The sequence below is a fragment of the Anastrepha ludens genome, chromosome 4, assembly GCF_028408465.1.
Source record: "Anastrepha ludens isolate Willacy chromosome 4, idAnaLude1.1, whole genome shotgun sequence".
NCBI lineage: Eukaryota > Metazoa > Arthropoda > Insecta > Diptera > Tephritidae > Anastrepha > Anastrepha ludens.
Window position 1 is genome coordinate 104,334,977 of NC_071500.1, and position 21,548 is coordinate 104,356,524.

A 21,548-nucleotide genomic window follows, 5' to 3' on the forward strand; every position below is an offset into this window, starting at 1 on the left:
ACTATGGCGCTGGAGGGCGCTAATAACGAGGAGGCTGCTGTTGCTGCCGGTGGCTGTTGCCTGGTGACTTGCAGCCGGCTGTGGACAGCCGTTGCGGTTGTGTCGCTTATGTTTTAAGTTTTCTACCTTTTTCCCAGCACTTTTCGCCTGTGTGCTGATTTCATTTGGTAGTTGCATTTTCTTATTTTCTTCTTTTGCCTGCAAGATATTAAACCACAAATGAAAACTCGCAAAGAGCGAAATAAGAAGAAAATGAAAATGAAAACGCTGCCATGCACGGGCACATGTGGCATACATACATACAGACAGACAGAGTATCATACATGCGCATGTGTGCTTATTTGTATGGCTGCTTTTAGCTGTGATGAGGAGCCGTAAAGAGGTACATCTATGCTTGGTACCTACATACGCATACACATATACATACATATACATATGCACAGAAACACCTATTTCATATGTATTCAGTTTACTTCGCTCGTTGTGCCAGCTCACGTGCATTAGTGTGAGTGCAAGATTTTATGGAATTTAAAAATTTATAAAACAATTTTTTAATCATAAAATTTTAATTGAAGCGGAAGAATTTAATTACTTTAGCGTATATCGCACATTCATTGTACATTTGCTGAAATTCTCAATTACATTTCTTAGTTAGTGGTTTTTAGTTCGTTAAGCGGAGATAGAAGCGCATAATGTTGCTGCCATGGGGCGAAGGGGGAAGCGCTTACATATACATATATGTAAGTAAATTATCTAATATACAAAAAAAGGAACAAAAGAAAAACAGACACACTATTTGACGTCAGCAGGAGCTTTTAACGTTAATTAAAATTTACTGCAATTGAAAGAAAAAACCGCAATAAAGGAAGGGAAAACGATAAAAACTGCATTTGGCTTTTATTATGAATATTCCAAAGTGAAATAAATGTTAACCTGCCATTTTTTGCGCGAACAGCTTTTTTACTCACTGCTGTGAGGCATTACTTTTAACTTTAACTCGTAAATATATTTTCCCTCCTCAAAGCAGTCGTTAGTGTATGAAAGGCGAATGCAACAAAATATATCTTTTATATGTATTAAGCACCGTTGTTTTTCGCTTACCATTTATGGCATTATTTTAAAGAAGGTACTTACTATTTTGTAATAGAAACCTGGAAGATGTTTTCGTCTTTTGAGGCGATCCACGGCTCGATTTATTTATTGACTTTTGCGTAAGAGTGAAAATACTGGCTGATCAGCATATGCCAGCGTTCGAGACAAATGATAGCACTATGTTACAGTAAAAGTGATATGTATGTGTATGTCAAGCTATGGATTTTATTTAGTAATGCTACATAGTGGCTTAAGTTTGAACCTCCGTAAAACAGAACCCATGCTTTTTAATACTACATATAAGGCACGCAATTTTATCTTAGCACTAATTAATGGAGAAACCCTACCAATTTCGCCCTGCGCAAAGTACTGAGGAGTAATCTTGGACTCCAAATGTTGCTGGAAACTGCACATTGAAGAATGGATAAGGAAAGCTGAAACTTGTTTGTATGCCTGCAAACGTATACTTAAAAGAAGATGGGGTCTTCAACTTAAGTATACTTTATGGCTGTATACCTGTAAGGCGGTTGTGCGACCAATTTTAACATATGGATGTAAAGTTTGATGGAAAGCTCGCGGAAGAGATTATAATATCAAGCTACCTCGCAGAATACAAAAATCAGCCTAGGCAACTAGACGGTGCATCTAGATTATGGCCTAGGCAGGCTCTTAATGCAATGGAAAGCTCGTGGAGGAGATTATAATATCAAGCTATCAAGCTACTTAGCAGAATACGAAGATCAGCCTGTGCAACTAAACGGTGCATATCCACATTATGTCATAGGTAGGCTCTTAATGCACTGACACAGGTTATTCCCATAGACCTACATATTGAGAAGATGACTACCATGAGTGAGTTTAGGTTAAATGTAGCGGGGTGCTGGAGGGGAAAAAACTTATGATCAAGACAGTCTATTACTGCAACAAACACAGTATATCTCGGAGAGAACTGACTACATCGCCTCAACGGTAACATTCAATAGGAATTTCGCCACTCTCTTTGCGTCTCAGGGATTATGGAGTTAGGGATTCTCACTAAACAACTTCCACACTCCAGTCTATGCAGAGGGCTCTAAGATGGATTGTGGTAATGCAGCAGACATATATTCCCATAGACTCAGAATTCAAAAATCGGTGCGTCTTCCTAGTACGAGCAGTGTCTTCCGAGCGGTAGATCTGGCAATCGGGGAAACTTATAGGCTACTAATCGCAGATTCCTTTTTAAAGGAAAATACGGCCATTCTTTCGGATAACCAAGCCGCAATCCAGGCACTGAATTCGGCTCTAACAACCTATCAAAGGTGGATCAAAGCAGAAGCCTTACCACCTTGAGTGTAAGCCATAAAATTGCCTTAATCTGGGTCCCGGAACATCGGAACATTGAAGGAAACGAACTGGCAAGGGACCTGCTATAAATAACATTCTTGCAGAATTGGTATTCACACCAATGGTTGCAATCAAAAATGAAATTTCCATAAAATATCTACAAATCACGGAATGTGGATTGCTCACCTACAACCGCAAACAAACGTCAATACTGACAAATTGAAACGAAGGGATGCCTGAAGACTCTCAGCAATGATAACTGGCTTCTGGTCTATCGGAGAGCATAAAACCAAAGTGGATATCTCCAACAATATGTACTGCTATAGTTGTAAACAACCAAAGAAAATTACCTACCTCTGTAAATTACCTACCTTAAGGAAGAATAAAAACATTTTTCTAATAGCGGTCGCCCCTCGGCAGGCAATGGCAAACCTCCGAGTGTATTTCTGTCATGAAAAAGTTCCTCATAAAAATATCTGCCGTTCGGAGTCGGCTTGAAACTGTAGGTCCCTCCATTTGTGGAACAACATCAAGACGCACACCACAAATAGGAGGAGGAGCTCGGCCAAGCACCTAACAGAAGTGTACGGGCCAATTAAAAAAAAACAAAAAAAGGAAGAATAGAATGCCAACCCTGGCAAACAATTGTGCGAGAGTCTAAAATAACTGTCTGGCTTACAACCTAACAACGTTCTTAAATCGCACATACTGGATCTAGCTATGCTGTAAATAGCCATCAAACAAGTTGGTAGTGAGGATGTGGCTACAAAATAGTGCGGAAGCGCTGGTTGAATTCTGGCTGAGTCCCCACTTTGATAAACTAACCAACCACTGCTTTTTATTTTTTCATCAATTTAATTTGTTCAAGGCTTACAAATTTTCAAAGCACTAAATTTTCAAAAACTCGTATTAAATACTTGTACTCACTCTATGTTATTAGAATGGATATCAGATGAAAGAGAAAATATCCAGGTATTAAAACAAATTGTGTTTACTTTTCGCCTGAACAAATTTAGCACAATAATGTCTTGTCAAAATATATCCTTATTCTATTCTGAAAAAAAAAATGTATATATGTTAAAAGTATGCCACGCTGGCGCAAAATTAATCATTGGGTTTTGTTTTTGAATGACATTTTTACTGAATAAAAAAAAATTATTCTGAATGATGGAAATGTCACAAATCTGGCGTCGCCCATAGTATAGAGACTAAATGCCTATTCATTGTATTACATTTTGCTTTATTTCCTCTTGGATACAAATAAACAAGGACATATTGAATTAAGGCTTTACATTTTACCACATATTTTGAACAGCAAATATGTATTTTGCCCTTCACGCGCTTCATTGTTTGTTTGTTTCAAAGGTGACGCCATTTGTCAAAGTTAAAAATCATTCGATAGGATGAATAATTTTGCGCCACCTTGTATATTAATGCATTCCTCAACTTCCTTCTTTCTGACGTTTTATAAAAACCGTATAAAAAATAGTTTAACTTTCTTCCCATGGAATAAAGTATGTATAGCCAATGGACACCTCTGTTTAAGTTTCCCCTTTGAAATTTCAAGTCATATAAAAAATTCAGTTGATGAGAAAATGAAAAACTGTACAGCATTCCTATAAAAATCTATAGTTTCACGAACATATGCAATTTTTCCTGAATAAAAAAAATTGGTTTTTGTTGCATAGTGTATTCATCCAGTACGATGGCTGAGAAAATACTTAATAATCTAATGTCCATGCCCAGGGCAACATGAAAAAACGCCTATCGTTTCAATATTTATAAGTGTCTCTTCACACCTTTGCAGCATGAGACCAAGTGAAGTTAACTAGAAATTATGGCTCCATGCCCGGTTTCCCCCCAGCGTTCGCCTCAAATGCATGAATTTTGTTCCATAGTGGCTTCCAGTGATTGTTTCACTTGGTTTGAATGATCTTTATTAATTGTATCTTCCACCGCTATGCCACTCTTCGACATCAAGAGCGTCACAATTAAAGCGTGCATACCACTCACGAACCGTTCTTTTACTAATTACAGCCCAGCCATAGTTAAAATAACAATATTTGGCGTATTTCGTTGAGTATTCGGTCGGAATTGTCATCCACTTTGTGGCGTTTGTTTTGCTGTTTTTTTCACAAATGGAGGGATCTACAAATTATATGCCGCTTCCGAACGGCAGTTGGTTTTTATGGGGAAATTTTTCACGGCAGAAATGCATTCGGAGGTTTGCCATTGCCTACCGAGGGCGACCGCTTTTAAAACAAACTTTTTCTATCATTTGGTGTTTCATGCTCGGAATTTCGAACGCGGGCACTACCAAATGATAGTCACACTTCAGCCCTTTCGCCTACGGTTATCGCCATAAATATTTAAGATAATTTAAGGAGCTAAGGCCGCAGTTTTTTTTCGAATAGAAGCAGGAGCGCAGAACTTCCCGCAAATTACGACACAAAAACTGGCATCTATGGTCGGGAATGGATTGCTCACTTTAGAGACTTACTAATGGTGTTTCTCTTTTTATTTAAAAAAAAAACAAATCTCATTCCTCAAACGCAAAAACTTATCCTCTCCATCCTTTACATCCTTACTCTTGTACAATAGTCAGCGCACGATTTGCATTGTGGCTGCTAAAAACAAGCAAAAAAAAAAAGGAAAGCACACAGTTACACATTGCATCAAGTGGCGAAAGCAAGAGGACGCGGGCAGCCGCTGTAATAGCGCAGACGCACCACATTAGTGAAGTCCTCAACCATATCTGTGATCCTTCTGCCAGAAAAATGTGACCCACAGATGGAGCTCCAAGCAGTAAAGAAGGCGTTGTTCCTAAGCAACGACAGGTGGGCATTCCCACTACTTAGGACTGATAGCGGCAGGCTTATCACCTACCCTGTCAGAAATCAAGAACAGATTAACGAAACCAACGCAAGAGAAGGCCTGTCGAGGCTCTATGCTCCCGAGAGGAGTGGACAAGGAAAAAAATGGTGTTTCCTATCGCGGGACACCTTGGAAACTTTGTGTAGCGACCCCTAAAAAGGTCGATAATAAAAGGTTTCTGGTAACTTAATTTGCTAGTGTTTTTTTTGTTTGGTTTTTGTTTTTTGTTTTGGATTTTGTTTTGCTTTTGTTTGAAAAAATTCCCTGAACACAATGCCACAGCTCGAATTATTACATTTTTTTATTCATTTTTAAGAATTTTTATTTTTTCTATGTGGAATAAAATTGTTAATTAAATTTTAAATTAAATTTTACTTATTAAATTTTTACTATTTTCATTAATTTTTACCAACTGGATTAAGATTCGAAAAGTTGCTGCTAGGCTTAAGTTAAATTATAAGCGATTCAGTGAATAAAGCCACTTATTTACAAAAACAAACAAAAAAACGAATTATGAATTCACTATTTTTTTACTGCTTAAAACTATTTTTCGAATTAAAGTTTGATCTCTGTAGGAAATAATAGATTTCAACCATTAGTAAATTGCAGTCATAAATTTTAAATGAATGCTAATTAAGCGCCAAAAACAAATTTTCCATTCCAAGTATATTACAACTACAAATTTATATATATAATATAAATATGTAGATATGTATAAGTATATATGTATATGTATATAAGTAGATTTATACAATTTAAACAACATTACCTATATACAGCGCACGCTCGATAACGTGAACACCCCAAAACGTGAACGGACATTTTTCTGCATTGACTACTAAAAAACGTGAACAAACCCAAAAAGCTCTATAACATGAACAATAAACGTTACAATTATTTGAATGTAGTTTACATTGATCTCAAGTAATTCTGAAATTGGGGAATCCCCTAATTATAAAATAGGCATTTTATTCGTAATTGCATGTGGGAGTAAAGTATTTCAGTTGCGGTTTTGGTTTTGCAAAGAGTGTTTCGTCTTATGTTTTCTGGTGAAAAGGTCAGAGAAAAACGTACGCGTTAAGTTTGGAGAAGAGAGCCCCAGGGGTAGAGTCCGAGAAGCAGCGCAACACGTTTTTATGCTGTTCAAACGCCACTGGATCCCACAAGCTTAAGCTTTTGGTAATTGGAAAGGCGAAGAATCCACGCTGCTTTAAAAACTTTCAGTGTCCCACCGACTATAGGAGCTCAAAATCCGTCTGGATGACGTCGGCTGTTTTCAAAAAATGGTTTCATGAGCCATTTGTTCCACAGGTGAATATTCTTTTTAAGTTTTGTCCGATTTTTAAGGTTAACTGGTTGTTTTTTAAGGTTACATCGTTTTTAAAGGAGAAAACCTTACCAATTAAAGCTCTCCTCCTAATCGACAACGCTCCTTCTCAGCCAAATGAAGCTGAATTGACAACGGAGAGTGGCCAAATTTCGGCAATGTTTATGCCACCAAACGTTACTCCCCTCATTCAACCGATGGATCGGAATGCAATAAAAATCACTAAGTTGCATTACAGAAACAGCCTTCTAGCTTCAATACAAGCGACAAAGTCTGATTTGCTCGAGTCGTTAAAAAAAATTAAATTAAAAACAGCTATAAATCTTTTGGATGCGGTTTGGTTTCGTGTTGGTGAAGCAACATTAGCTAAGTGCTGGAACAGTATTTTAGATTTTGCGGTAAACAATGATGATTCCGAAGATAATTTTCCGTTGGCGGTTTTAAAAGAAAAATGGGAAGCTGAACTTCGCACCCTGATGAGCAACACCGTCGATACCCTTAGTAGTTTAAATCCCGAGGCTCGTTCATGTTCGCAGATATGCTCAAAGATATGTAAGTGGGTTATTTGAAAAAACTTTTTTTATTAAAAATTTCAGATTGAATTCACGTTACCAGCCATTCATGAATGAAACAAAGATATCGAGAAGGGCAATGTATCAGAGCAACTGGAGAAAATTAAGCCGACTGAAGCAGTTGAAATTTTCAACAAGGCGTTAATATGGGCTGGTCATGAAGACGTCGATCAAAATGATATGAGTGTGCTAAGGCGGTTAAGGGAGAAAGCTGTGCTTCAAGTTTTAGAAAAACAGAAGATGCAAAAAAATATGACTGATTTTTTTAATGAAACCATCGTATGACTTAATTTTTAATTAATATGTAACGAAAACAAGAACAAAATGTGAAAAAATATATTTACTTAACCTTTTTGGGCATTCCAATATGTGAACACTTTTGTTAACGTGAACTGCCTTGGCTTGAATTAGTTCACGTTATCGGGCGTGCGCTGTACGTAGATATGTATATGTATATAAGTACATTTATACAATTTATACAACACTACCTATATAAGACCTACTTTCACGTTAATATATTTTTGCATTGGCAAATTAATTACCAGCTGTTAAGCTAAACCTTTCAAATTAATATCCGCTTTAACAAAATCTGCTTGCGGTTATAGCTTAACGTAAAAAAAATAAATATTTTGTAATTTTTGCTAATTCTTGCACCATTTAACTCTAGACATAAATAAATAAAATGCGGAAATGTACTATAAAATTTATGAAAAACATTGCATTTGAGCTGCAGCTGTTTAAAGAATTTTTTATTATAGAATCTAATTTTGGATTATAGAATCTAAAAAAACAAAACAATCAGGAACACAACCAAAATAAAATTACACAAAATCCATATTTTACAGCGCAATCCAACTACAATTCAACAATGAATTTACCAGACATCCATTTGTATGTATGTACATATGTACGCATATAAGCCTTTCCCCTAAATGTAAAAGCAAACGGCATTTAATTCCCATTAACATTATTTCCATTTCAGCGTTATTGTATAATTTTGGGAAATTCTAGGATAATTTGAAAAAGAAATGCATTACTTCATTATTACAATTCGTAGTTAATTGGAATTGCCATTAATTCAATTGTTTAAGATCTAACAGCAAAATCGGGCACGCATTCACTGCACTACACACACACACACATACACGTATAGCTCATAGAAGAGAATGCAAGTGCAACATTGCAGCGTGCGTTCATTGGTTGCTATTACATGAACGTGCCTTAAGTATGTGCAGCATTTAACTGTATGTAACATATGAGTGTACGTACATACACACATACACAGTTGCTCATTCATCGTTCGCTATGCAGCTTGTAGTTTGGCCCATCGGCTTATAGCTTGGTCCATTATGGATGTTAATACCGATATGCCGGCTTTCCGGGGCTTTTTAGAGAGCATGCGGTGAAATATCATATTTTAGTTCAGGAACTGGTGTTCAATGGAAAAAGTCACACTAGTCCGTATGAGACTAGTATTGTACCAGTTGCAAACGGACCAACTGAAGGGGTGTACAAAACAAATAATTTTCTATTACTAAAAATATGCACGAGATGAGGTTTAAATGAAAATAAACTTCGAGCCCAATAGTCTACTCTTTTCATCCATTATGGACAAGTTCATTAACTGGTTTAACATAAAGGGGTTTTCAATAAGGGCGGGTAGATGTTGAAATGGAAATGGATGGCGTTTGCTGTGTGGCACGTAGAGCCGTCCTGCTGGAACCACATTTCGTCTAGATCCATATGGTTTAAAATGGGTCATAAGAAATTGGTTATCATCGTTGTGTAGCGCTCGCTGTTGACGGTGACCGCCTCACCAACGTCGTTTTCAAAAAAGTACGAACCAATGACGCCGCCAGCCCAAAATCCACACCAAACGGTAACTTTTTGAGGATGCATTATCACTTGGTGAACATCGTGGGGATTGGTGTCGTCCCATATACGGCAATTTTGTTTGTTAACACAGCCATTCATCCAAAAATGTACCTCGTCACTACAGATGATTTTTCGCCAAAACAGCGAACAAACGGCGTTGTCTATGGTCATCAACTTTGAGCTCCTGGATCAGTTGGATCTTGTACGGGTGTAGGCCCAAGTCCCGACGCAAAATTCGCCAAGTTGAAGTCTGCGAAAGGCCAAGTTCTTGTGCACGGCGAGGAATAGACTGCCTCGGGTTCTGCTGTACACTTTCACGGACCGCGGCAATGTTTTCGGCTGATCTTGCGTTCTTTGAACGTACGGGTGTTGGCTGATTGTATACTGACCCGATCGTCTCAAATTTAGCCACCAAACGTTGAAGAGCCGACTTTGAAGGGCCACCACGTCTACCGAAAAATGGGCGCACTGCGCGCAACGTTTGCGTTAATGAGCACTCATTTTGATAATAAAGTTTTATCATTTGAACGCGCTGTTCAATCGTGTAACTTACCATGATGATTTGGCATAAACAACTGCATAATAAACAAAAGATTTGACAGATGTCACCAAAACCAAATGGCTGCCACAGGGCGCCAAAATCGACCCGCGCCAATTAAAAAACCCTTTAGATGCATATGCTTACCAGTTTAGTAACTGGTAGTATGGTAATTTAGGAATATTAGGCTTAACGGTAGAGTAGTAGAAGAGAAATCTGCACCTGAATCTTTAGAAAAAACTTATCTCAACTTCTTATCTATCTTCAATAAGTTTTTTTTGTCCGAGCTCCGCTTGCAGCGCATAACCATATACGAGTATGAACTAAGTATAATTAAAAAAAGATATTTAGACACATTTTTTAAATAAGTTTTAAACAATTTCAATCCCAAAAACAGTCAAAAAATCCCGAAATGTCGGGATTGAATATATTGGCCGTCTAATGCCTACTTTCATGTACATACATATTTGGAATTGTGTCGAGTGCGCAAATACTTATATGCACATACTTCATGTCTGTATGTATATACATATGTATGTATGCTTATATGTAAGTATGTAGGGGGAAGAGACTTGAAATTGCGTGTGCAGCAGCGCATTTGTCAACCTCCTAATCATCGCTTTGCATCCACGTTCTAATTCGCTTGCCTTTAAAAACAATAAAGTGTGCATTCAGGGTTGGTATACTCGTATGCGCGCAACGAATTGCAGCGCATTGAATTGTTTTGAACAACTGGCAAGTGAGCTAGAAACGCAGCATGACATAGTCGACACATACAAGTACAATACATACACAACAAGTATGGATGCTGCATAAAATAGCAACTCTACAAAGCATCTGCGAACATTGAGGAAAAACTTAATTTAACTTAGCACTTTATTCCAGTTTAGTACAAATTCCCGGTTCTGATGTAAAATTTAATCTATTCATCTCGAGAATTCCTTGAAATAAAAGTTGAACAAAATAATAAATCCTGTTATAAGAGGTCAGGATTTATTGGTCATGATTTAAAGCCTATTAAAGTTAAATGACTTGTTTTGCTAGAAGCCCCCAGAAATGTAAATAACGCCCATTTTAATAGCAAGCTCTCACCAAGAGCTCTCCTTAACACGTTGGCTGCCAATGTATCACTGGTGATGATTTCAAAAACCTACCCCCAGGTGCCAATGTATCACCGGTGATCATTTCAAAAAACTACCCCCAGATGCCAATGTATCACCAGTGATACACGCTTAGGCCCCTAGATTTTAGGGGATGGGACCCTAACGGAAGGAGTTTTGGGAAAATTGAAAGTTTATTTTAAAAGAAAAAATATTTTATTTCATAGTAAAATATATTACAAAGTTTTGAAATAATAAGAAATTAAGAATGAGAAAATTCAATTCAATTCTGGAAACAGAAAAAACTATTATATTTTTTGTTTTTAATTTTAATGTAGTTGTTGAAAATGTTTAAGAGGCTTAAAAGCATCTGGGTCAATATATTTCAAGTTGGACTGGTCGCATTGGTCGCAATTTTCTTTTGCAGTATTATTGCATTATAGCAGCTGTTTTACGGACAGTTTTGGGAGATATATGTTTGTTTTTTTGTCCTTGAAAGTTTTGTTTAAAAAAGAATTTTTTTTTCATGAGGTATTACCGCGAATGCAAATGGACATAAATGGAAAATTTTCAAATAATTTAGTATTTGAAATGTGCTTAAGTTTTTCATAAATCGTATACCAATTAGCTTCTGTTTTTGTATTGAATTAAGGATTTGACTTCATTTGTCATTTGACAAAAATTTGTATTGGTGTCTCTGCTTCTGAAATCCTTGTAAATAAATCAAAACCGTTTTACAATGATTTCATATTTCAGAAAAAACGAATATCACCATATTGATACTAAAATATAAAAGTGTTCATGCCACACACTTTCAAATATAAAAACAAACAAAACCCAAAAAAAAAAAATTATGCCAATATGGAAAACTTTTTTCAAAACACAAAACTTTTAAATTTTTTATTATTAATATTATTTTAATTATTAATTTTTAAATTATTTATTATTAATATGCAAGTTTTCAAAATATTTCAGAAAAGAAAATATATCAAAGCCGAAAAAATTTTTCAAATACAAAATTATAATTTTTCAATTACTAATTATTAATATTCAAGTTTTGAAGAATTTTGTTTTTGAAAATTTTTAGGAAAAGAAAATATGGCAAAAAGTAATTAAAATTGGAGGAATGTGAAGAAATTGTGTTTTTAAATTATAAAAAAAAGAAACAAAAAACAGAAAATATGGCAATGTAAAAACTAAAATATTTTTAAATTAAAATCGAAGAAAAAATTGAAAAAGTTTCGAAAAAATATGGCAATGTTGAAAAAATTTAAAAACAAAATTTTAGTTTTTAATAAGTAAGTTTTGACGAATCTTTTTTTCAAAAAAAGAAAATATGAGAATGTCGAAAAAATGGTTTGAAAAAATGCTTAAAGTTTTCATCATCATCATTGATGGCTGGACATCATTGGACGGGTATTCGCCTGCTGTAGCATTGTAGCAAAATTTAAAAAAAAAGTAAAAAATAAAAATTTTAATGATTCATTATTAATTATTGATATGTAAAAATGACATGAATTTTTTTTTTTAATTTTCCAAAAAAAAAAAAATAAAAAAGAAAGTTTGGCAATGTCGAAAAAATGTTTAAATAAAAGAAATTTTTAAATTTATTATTATTGGAGTTTAACATATTTTTTTTAAATTAATTCCTAGAAAAGGAAAAAAGTCAGTCGCATCCATGAGCTTTTGCAGAAGTTATTTTGGCGTGCGAAAAAAAGTTGCTTGAGCGAATATTAAAAATTTGCTATGTTCGCATAAAAAAAATTTAATCTTTCTAAAATGCCGATTTCAAGTACAAAAAATACTTACCTTCTAAAATAGTATACCTAAATATTACTGCAAAACCGGTTTTCTACACGGGTGATAGATACCAGATATGCTCGTTAGGTGTGAAGGAAAAAAAAATTGTTTAAAGGGAACTTTGGATTCTACGTCATTCTATGTGATTCACAAAATTTAGCTTAGCTTAGTAAAACATAATAAAACGAATGACGTCGGCATATCTGTCAAATTCGCTCAAAGCCGAATAGTGGTCTGTTAGATAGTACACCTCTAAAAGTCTTTTCACCATGGGTTTTTTACCAGGTCAAGCGTATCCGATTTGAAATGGTTTGACCCACCTTAATTGATTGACTTTAAGGAATCAAAAGAACGCCTTAGAGCATTATGCCGAAATCCAGAGGTCTTATTTGTTTTCGAAGCCACGTACAATTTGTGTTTATGTTAAGAGGAGTGGACGACTCACATATTGCTATGCGAAGAGATCTATCACTGGATTATGGTATTCCTTGACCAAGCTCGCTTATCTGAATGTAAGCCACTCATTCATTGACCCTCAATCAAGGCTAAATAAATATTAACCTTCAAACCTGCAATATCTGCGCATCACACCACAATTCCTTTATTCAACTTTTGTAAAACTGATTTTACTTTCGACTTGATAGACGAGGATAGAATTAACTTCATTTCAGGATCGATAGAGCTGAAAGCCTAGATTCTCACTTTTCCTACTTACTTTATATTTCAAAATATTTTTGAAATGCGACAGATGGTGGGTTGGAATAAATTGTTTGCAGTGAAGACTGTCGATTCTTCAGTTCGTATATTTGGCTGGAAAACCGTAGTTATTTCAGATACTCTTTTCAGTTAACTGTTAACATATAGCATCTTCTGAGTGTAATTTATCCAGAAATTATTTTTTGCGGTGAAATTAGTTAGTTTATATTTCATGCACCAAATTTTTTTTTTGGCTTGCTAGTTCAATAAACAGAAATGCTCGTACAAGTACTGCTTCGGTATTTTATAACTAATTGACTTTGCTTTTCTGTATGTACACTCAGATATGAACTAACCACGAAATGCCCTAACTTGCAGCAATTACTGTGACGCAGAAGCCGCCGAAAGGCAGCAACAATTTTGTTACGGTATTGCCTTTGTCATTCAATTAAATTTCTACTATAGCTGAAGTTAGAGTTGGAAATACTGCATTTAACGAGAACGAGTTGGTGGCGCTCACTTGACTGCCTCACTGCCACTGCCAGCATTAGCTTTGTGTCTCTGCAACGCAGCTTTGCTGCTGCCGCTGTTACTACTACGGCTTCAGCTTCGATGCTTCAGCACAGTGCGTATTGTTCATTTAATTGTTAAGTGCATGCAACACTGAGCATTTTGAACGCGTGACGGAATGGAAGCCAAGTGAAATATAGCGGCCATGACAGCATAGAGGCATACATACTTACACTTATATATTTACGATATACTCCTATACACTTATCTTTGTATGTGGCAATGCAACAGAGGACACCCAACGTTTGCAACGGCAGCTCAACGACGAGCTATTATAATTGTCACGCAATTGTCAAGCGAATACGTTGGCAGCCCACCAGAACGTCCGCACGCCAAGCCACCAACTCGCCAAGCCTCCAACCCGCCAGTCGAACAGCATTTCAACGCAAAGCAGCTGCTCATGCGGCTGGTCGACATACAGTTAAAGTCATGTTGCATGCGCAAATTTTCTACTTACATGGAAGCACATATGTGCATACGTATGTATGTGTGTGGAAATCATGTGGATGCAACAGATGCGCGCAGCTTATTCATTTGGCTCCTATTAATTCCACTACTTTATGTGTGTCTCGGGTAAGTGTACTCACATGCAAGATTGTGCAGCATGTCACATTGGCGACTGCGACTCGCCCTGCAACTAAGACAATAAGCAAGACGCCTCTGCCTTTTGAGACTCATAATTGGTCGTCATTTGCTCGCCAACAATAAATTAAAATTAAAATTTTATGCTTTGAGGAAAAATTCACGCGCTCATAAATTTAATGTGATGCGCATTTGATGAGGATACAGTATTTTATTCTATTTTTCGTAAATTCTTAAAGTCATAAAGAAAACTTCTCAGTGGGTAGTACGAACAGAAGGCAAAAGAGGCGCTCTTAGCTGTACCATATAAATATTATTGACGGGGGTCAGCCAGTAAAAAACAATGAAATTCCGAAAACAGGCGCCGATAGATCTAAACAAAGGCCTATTGGGAATTTTATTTGCCTCAGAACGAAATTTGTTTTCAATAGGCGTTTTACAAAATATTTGAGCAAAATATGAACCTAAAAGAGTGGTCTGGCGATCTTCTAAAGCAAACTCGGTCGCAGCTTTCAGCAATGATGATGGAAATCTTACAGTGCAACGGAATAACATCAATAGTTCCAATTGCTAAAGCTAATTCGCCGCCAACAAGCGCGGATCATCTTAATATTTTCATTTCCAACAACCACCTTTAGCCAGAAAAGCTTTAAGTATTTTGATCGTCATTTGTTTTGTATCTCTTGAAGGTCCGCTAGCAGTAATTTGAGTTTTTGCAAAGAGATAAAAATCAACAGGAGCCATATTTAGCCCTTCATATACCAGGTGGCGCCAATTAATCACCCTATCGGAAGATTTATATTTTTTAGAAATGACGTCACACACCAGTCGTATTTGACACTGTTGAACAGGACAGCCGCAGCATACAAACAGATAAGCAAATACAGACTTGTTTATCTCATCCAATATATAGCGGCGGCCCCTGTAGCCAAATGGGTTCGTGCGTGACTACCATTCGGTAGTGCGTAGGTTCAAATCTTCGTGGATGAAACTGATAGAAAAAGTTGTTTCTAATAGCGGTCGCCAGGCAATGCCAAACCTCCGAATATATTTCTGCCACGAGAAAGGTCCTAATAAAAACCATTTCCCGTTCGAAGTCGGCTTTAAACTGTATGTCCCCCCATTTGTGGAACAACATCAAGACGATTGCCACAAACAGGAGCAGGAGCTCCGCCAAACATCTAACAAAAGTGTAATAAGTTCTGTTGCAAGTTAAGTCGTAAATAAAATAGATATGAAATTGTAATACCTTTTTTAATGCAGCTAGTTGTATTTAATCATGTAAATATTAGAAAACAAAAAATTTAATTTTTTTTTCGAAATGGTCACCATTTGCTTTTACAATAACCTTCAAACGATTAGGCCATGCAGTTGTTGGAGAATGTACAGTTTCCATGGATATTGACGTCGCTGCTGGAACCAAAGATTGTTTGAGATTTTTCTAATTTCTGTGAGGTCTTCATCAGTCCATGTTCTCCAATTCTGACCGCAAACTGTAGTCCAATGGATTCAGATCTGCACTTCCAGGTGGCCAATCTACTGCGGCCATGTACCCAGAAAAATTTTGTTTAGCCACTGCTGAGTAGTTTTTGCTTTATGGTCTGGAGCGGAATCTCGCTTGGCTCGGCATTGAAGAGAGTACTACTCAACTGCCTCACCATGCCTTCTACTACATCCTCTTAGTACACTTTTGCCCCGATCTTAACCCCATTTTTACAGAAATTAAGAGATTTAACGCCCTTACACGACACTCCCCACCAAACCATTACGGAGGCTGGATGGTGACCACACTGAACCCTTACAGCAACGTTTTTTGCATCTTTAAAAGTTTTAGCAAAGATTTTGTCGTTTTGCTTATTAAACACTTCTGAAACTGCGAACATTTTCTCATCTGTGAAAAAAGTTTTCATGGCCATCGACCGCGTGCCCCCGAAGAAGCCGCTTCCATCTGTCGAGCCTATCTTTCTTCAAGCGCGTTGTCAAAAGATGACCAGTTGAGCGACGAAAGGCTTTCATATGGAGATCATCTCTAATTAGTCTTAACATGGATCGGGTCGATACATTCATTTCCCTGGACTTAATTTTTTGCTTTCTAAGGAGATTTCCTCAGCTTCCCACTCCATTTTTAACAAGCGAAATTTGTCACGAAACTGTGAGCAATTTATGAGTATACAATGCATGCGAACAAAAGCAAAAAAACTGAACTTTTTTCTGCGAATTCCTTCTCGCTATATGCGTTGTAAAATGTGTGCAGAATTAATAACAAGACTAAGTAGAGCAAGAAACGTTTTTCGCGTGCGCAATTTTCGAGCGTTTTCAAGAAGGCAGAGAGCTCGAGAAGACGTTCCAAGCGCTTCCATGCCCAAAATTGAATATCGAAAAAATTAGTAATTCATCACTGGTTCCTCAAACTACTATTCATTACTTAATGTTTACCTTCACCTGAAATTATTCAGTGGACATTCATGGATACTTCAAGACGATAATGGGTGCGCTTACTCAGTTTCGGCTATCAAAGATATTTTAGCAAGCACAGCATCTTAATGTTAGACTAATCGGCTTATTCGCTGGACGCTGCACTTGGTGGCTGCTATTGTTTCCTAAGATGACATCTGCATTAAAAGTAATTCGATTTGAAACTCTTGAAGAAAGCTGATACGCATTCCGAAGGGGTTGTTGGAATATTCGCATGATAAAAGGTTTGCATGGAATGATGTAGCTACACTTGTGTTCACAATAATATCAGCGCGACGCATCGCAAAGTTATACATTTTTCAACCAATTTTTTTATTTTTATAAAAACAAACTTCATACTGCAACAAAAGCCATATATAGTAAATAGAAGTCTCAAACTTTGTAAAAAATGTTAAAGCTTCAACAGATTTTCATCAAAATTTCAAATTTTTTAGTCAAAATGTATAGAAGAATTCCGGGTAAGCAGTTTTGTAACACATTCAATTTTGAGTTAGTATTGTGCGAGTTTACAGTAGCGTTTGATTTTAATTTTTATTGACATATTCGTCTGACATATTCAGTCTTACAATATTGACAGTTTTTCTATTAACTCAGGTTCGAATTTTTTTTTATTTGGAGGAAAAGCGCTAGTTCGCTAGGAAAAACAATTAAAAAATCAAAGCGATTATTGAGCGACGTCGAACTTACACTTTATTAGGCGAAAATTTAATGCACTCAATAACTGGATACTCAAAATATTTCTAGTCAAAAAGTCTAAAATGCTGATGAAAATTTACTAAGTTTTTTTTTTTTAATTTTGCAGAAAGGTTTAAAACTTCATTTACATTATTTTTCTTGTAGTATAAGCAATTATTTTTATAAAAAAATTTATAAAAAAATTTTAAAAATTGTCAAAACCTTGTAATAAGCAGCTGTGCTTTTATTTTACACACAGGTGTACAACCCATTAAGGGCTTCCGGTAGTCTAGAGCTCGAAAATGTGGGAAATTTTCAGTAATTTTTTTTACAAAAAAAAATGAAAAACGATATTTAAATTTGTTAGGCAACAGTTATTAAAATTTCAGATGCTTCAGTTGAATGGCGTTTTTTTTATTGAAAACACCAGGCCGAAAATTTAGGTTAGATTAGGTTAGCCTGTTTGGCATTAAGCCACGCATAGACCTTTTGGTCCCTTTCGATACCAAATGGAGATAGATCTCTATGAATTCTGAAGGTAGGATGTCAGCGCTTTTGGCGAATCTAAGCAGAGCTGGGAGATCCGCTTTTGAGACGTCCTCCAGACCCTCAAACCGTGGGGCTCCCAGGCATTTGAAACGCGTTTTTAATAATGCCGGACAAACGCACAGAAGGTATTCTAAAGTCTCCTCAACATCCTCACCACATTTCCTGCATTTGTCCGTGTTAGCAATCCCTATCTTATACGCAAGTGCAGCCCATAGATTATGGCCAGTCAGCGTACCTATGATAGTTCTGCAGTCCTTGCGCGAGAGCGTAATTGCGAATTGAGTCAGGTTTTTGTTGTTAGGTCTGCACATAACTTTTGCTGTTTTGCGTGTGGTTAGATTAGTCCACTTAGCTTCCACTCGCCTTTTCGTGTAGTCGTCCATTTCGTTGTACATATATTGTATTTAGCGGTTTTGGTATGTCGTTCTTTTGTTCAAAAGGTAGTCTAGCAGCACTTTTTGCTATCTCATCTACATACTATTCCTTTTCCCATAAAGCCTTTGTGACCAGGTACCCAATAAATATGCAGCCTTCCTGCTCCGTTGAACATCTTTGGGCTTAATACAATATGAGCTTAGTGCTTTTATTTCTGCTTTACTGTCCACGAATATATTAATTGTTGAGTTCTTTCTTGTTCTAGTGTAGGCTAGCTCCGCGGCTTTCCCGATAGCAAACACTTTCGCTTGGAAAATACTGCTGTAGTCTGGGAACTTGATAGGCCGTTTTAGAGCCGTCTATGTAGATGTGAAAAGTTCTATGGCCAGGCTAGTAATTTATTGCATTTGCTTCCAATAAAAAATATTTTTATTTCATAATTAATATTTATTTATGAATCTATCCAATCAATATGAACTATTTTGCAGCGTGAATCTCGTAATTTTATAGCCATACCTCGTACCACATTTTTGATTTTTAGACGAATTAAGGGGCGAAAAAAATGTTTAACAAAATAATCCCCACGGAGAGTGCTTGCAACACCGCTATTAATAAAATTAGCTATTCCATTATAAACCCATTAAATGCAGTAGGCTCCAAAAAACAACCAAAATTTTCAACAGCCGTCAAACCGTTTCAACGCATAAAATATTTATTAAAGCATGAAAAATTAAAAGTTTAACATAAAATTCTCTTTCACCATCTGAATCAGCTTCGGTAGCTTTCACTACATTAATTTTCCTAAAATGTTTGACCACATTCGACTATTAATATCTTTTAAAGCCAATCAATAATTGATAAAGTGACCAGAAAACAAAAAATTGAAAAACATGGAACTATTACGCGGCGGCTACGTGGTTAACGTTATTATTAACTAGCTGCAAAACACTTCATGATTTTCTCTTCACACATACAAACACACAAAAATACAAATGCATCTACTAAATGTAATACTAAAGGGTGGTTAAGTTTTAAGGGCCGATCTTGAATGTGAACCGCACCCAAACGTCGAGTTTCTTTCTGCATTTCATTTAACATTTTTCAATTTCAGACTAACTCAATTTCAACCGTAGAAAGACACAGAATCCAGCAAAGCCTTAAAGTTATTCAGGCTTATTATGAAAACGGGCGTTCAAATCAAAATGCATATCGCGCACTTCGTGAAGAAAATCATCTTCAGTGATGAGGCACATTTTCACCTCAGTGGATTCGTCAATAAGCAGAATTGCCGCATTTGGGCGAATGATAATCCAAGAGTGATTGCGGACAAACCAATGCTCCCACAAAGAGTGACTGGTGCGGTTTATGCGCCGGCGGCATCATTGGGCTGTATTTTTTCCGGCCGGTCAGGCACTTACTGTGAATAGTGTTCGCTATCGTGAGATGATACCGAACTTTTTATGGTCCGAAATGGAAGATATGGGTGTGGACGATATGTGGTTTTAACAGGACGGTGCCACTTGTCGCACAGCTATCGAAACAATGGCTCTTTTGCGCGAAAAATTTTTGATGGCCGAATAATCTCACGTCGCGGCGATATCAATTGGCCGCTAAGATCATGTGATTTGACACCGTTGGACTTCTTTCTTTGGGGTTATTTGAAAAACAAGGTGTACGTCGATAAGCCAGCAACAATTCAAGAGCTAAAGGATGAGATAATTCGGCACATTAACGGCATAAAACCTCAAATATGCTTCAGCGTCATCGAAAATTTGGACCATCGGATGGAGGTGTGCCGCCGAGGCCATTTGGGCGATATTTTATTGCGTGCGTAGTTCAGCCATACCAATATTATCATAATAAAGAGAAATGACAATAATTTCCTAAAAAAAGTGTATTTTATTTAAAAATCAACACCGGCCCTTGAAGCTTAACCACCCTTTATAATAATTTTTCCCACTCACCTTTGTTTTTTTTATATTTAAGTGCTCGTGTTTTTTATTAGTGGTCTCTCCAATTACGCATTTAACCGTTTGTGCGTTAAGCATTCACGGAGTATGAATATTTTAATGATTGTTAATTTGATTGGTTAAACGTTTTTATTGGCACTTTGCTGCTGCCACCAATGAACTACCGCACACAGCTGCACTTATCAAGCGGCTGCACTTGGTTTTGCTTTTGTTATTATTGTTGTTAATATTTTTTGTGAATTTTGTGGTATGCAGTTGTTTGTTGTTACGGTTTTTATTTGCTGTATTACTTTTGCCGCCACAATTACCAACAAGCATATTTGGCTTTACACTTCTATGTGTGCGTTTATGCTGGTATTGAACACTTTATTAAATTCAATCTGCAAAGAAACAAAAGAAAAAAGCGAAAAAAATTAAAATATTTTATTTTTATAAATTGAGTTTATAAGCATCATTGAAATATATATATTTCGCCACTTATTAATATTAATTTTCTGACAAGCGAATTGGTTGGTATTTTTGAGGAAGTAGGCACTGATGCTGCTGCAGCACTGGCGCGCGTCGTAACTTTGTGTGTTTATGTGTAGCACGCCGGCAGTGCAAGGCCGGGTTTCAGACCCATTGCGAGCATGCAACATAAAAAGAGAAATAGAAAAGGGTTTTTCTTTTAGCGACCTCCTCCTCGACAGGAAATAACAAGAAAAAGAAATTATGGCATTTCATCTACGTAATAAACCATTTCTCCAAAAAAAATAGCTTCAAAAACGTCAGAAGTGTCAGAAACACTAACTAGAAATTGAAGTAGGAACTTAGCTTAAATGCTCTACAAGATTTTATTTGCCAGTTTATAGGTATAAATAGCGAAGCGAATATTATTGAAAATTCCATGCATCAGATAATTGTCCAAAATAGTCTTATTTGCTTAGTAGGATTTTCACAACGGACTCCATTAAAATATAATTTTTTTCTTTAAAAAACGATCTCGCCTTTGCAGGCGCTACTACAGGATACTATTGGATTGGCAAATAAGTAATTGCGGATTTTTTTAGAAAATCAACCCAAATTTTTATCGAGCTAAATAACTTTATTCTGTAATGTATTGCCCATTTTGATCAATGACCTTTTGCCATTTCTCAGGCAGCATCATAATCC

The 21,548-nt window shown here is 36.4% G+C and overlaps 2 protein-coding genes across 2 annotated transcripts in view; one reads left to right on the forward strand and one right to left on the reverse strand.

Annotated features, from left to right (window-relative positions):
* The window catches only part of LOC128860423 (chondroadherin-like protein), an 83,243-nt gene extending 62,472 nt beyond the window's left edge, over positions 1–20,771 (reverse strand). The window contains exon 1 of the mRNA XM_054097949.1: positions 20,391–20,771. The gene's annotated coding sequence lies outside the window, so the exon portion shown is untranslated. The remainder of the gene's footprint in view (positions 1–20,390) is intronic.
* On the forward strand, positions 4–6,873 carry LOC128861934 (jerky protein homolog-like; the record flags this gene model as incomplete). The annotated part of the gene is made up of 3 exons (XM_054100309.1): positions 4–49; positions 6,350–6,603; positions 6,661–6,873. Coding segments are annotated over exons 1-3 (513 nt in total), but the record flags the coding sequence as incomplete, so codon positions are not given.
* Positions 20,772–21,548: the final 777 nt, after the last annotated feature.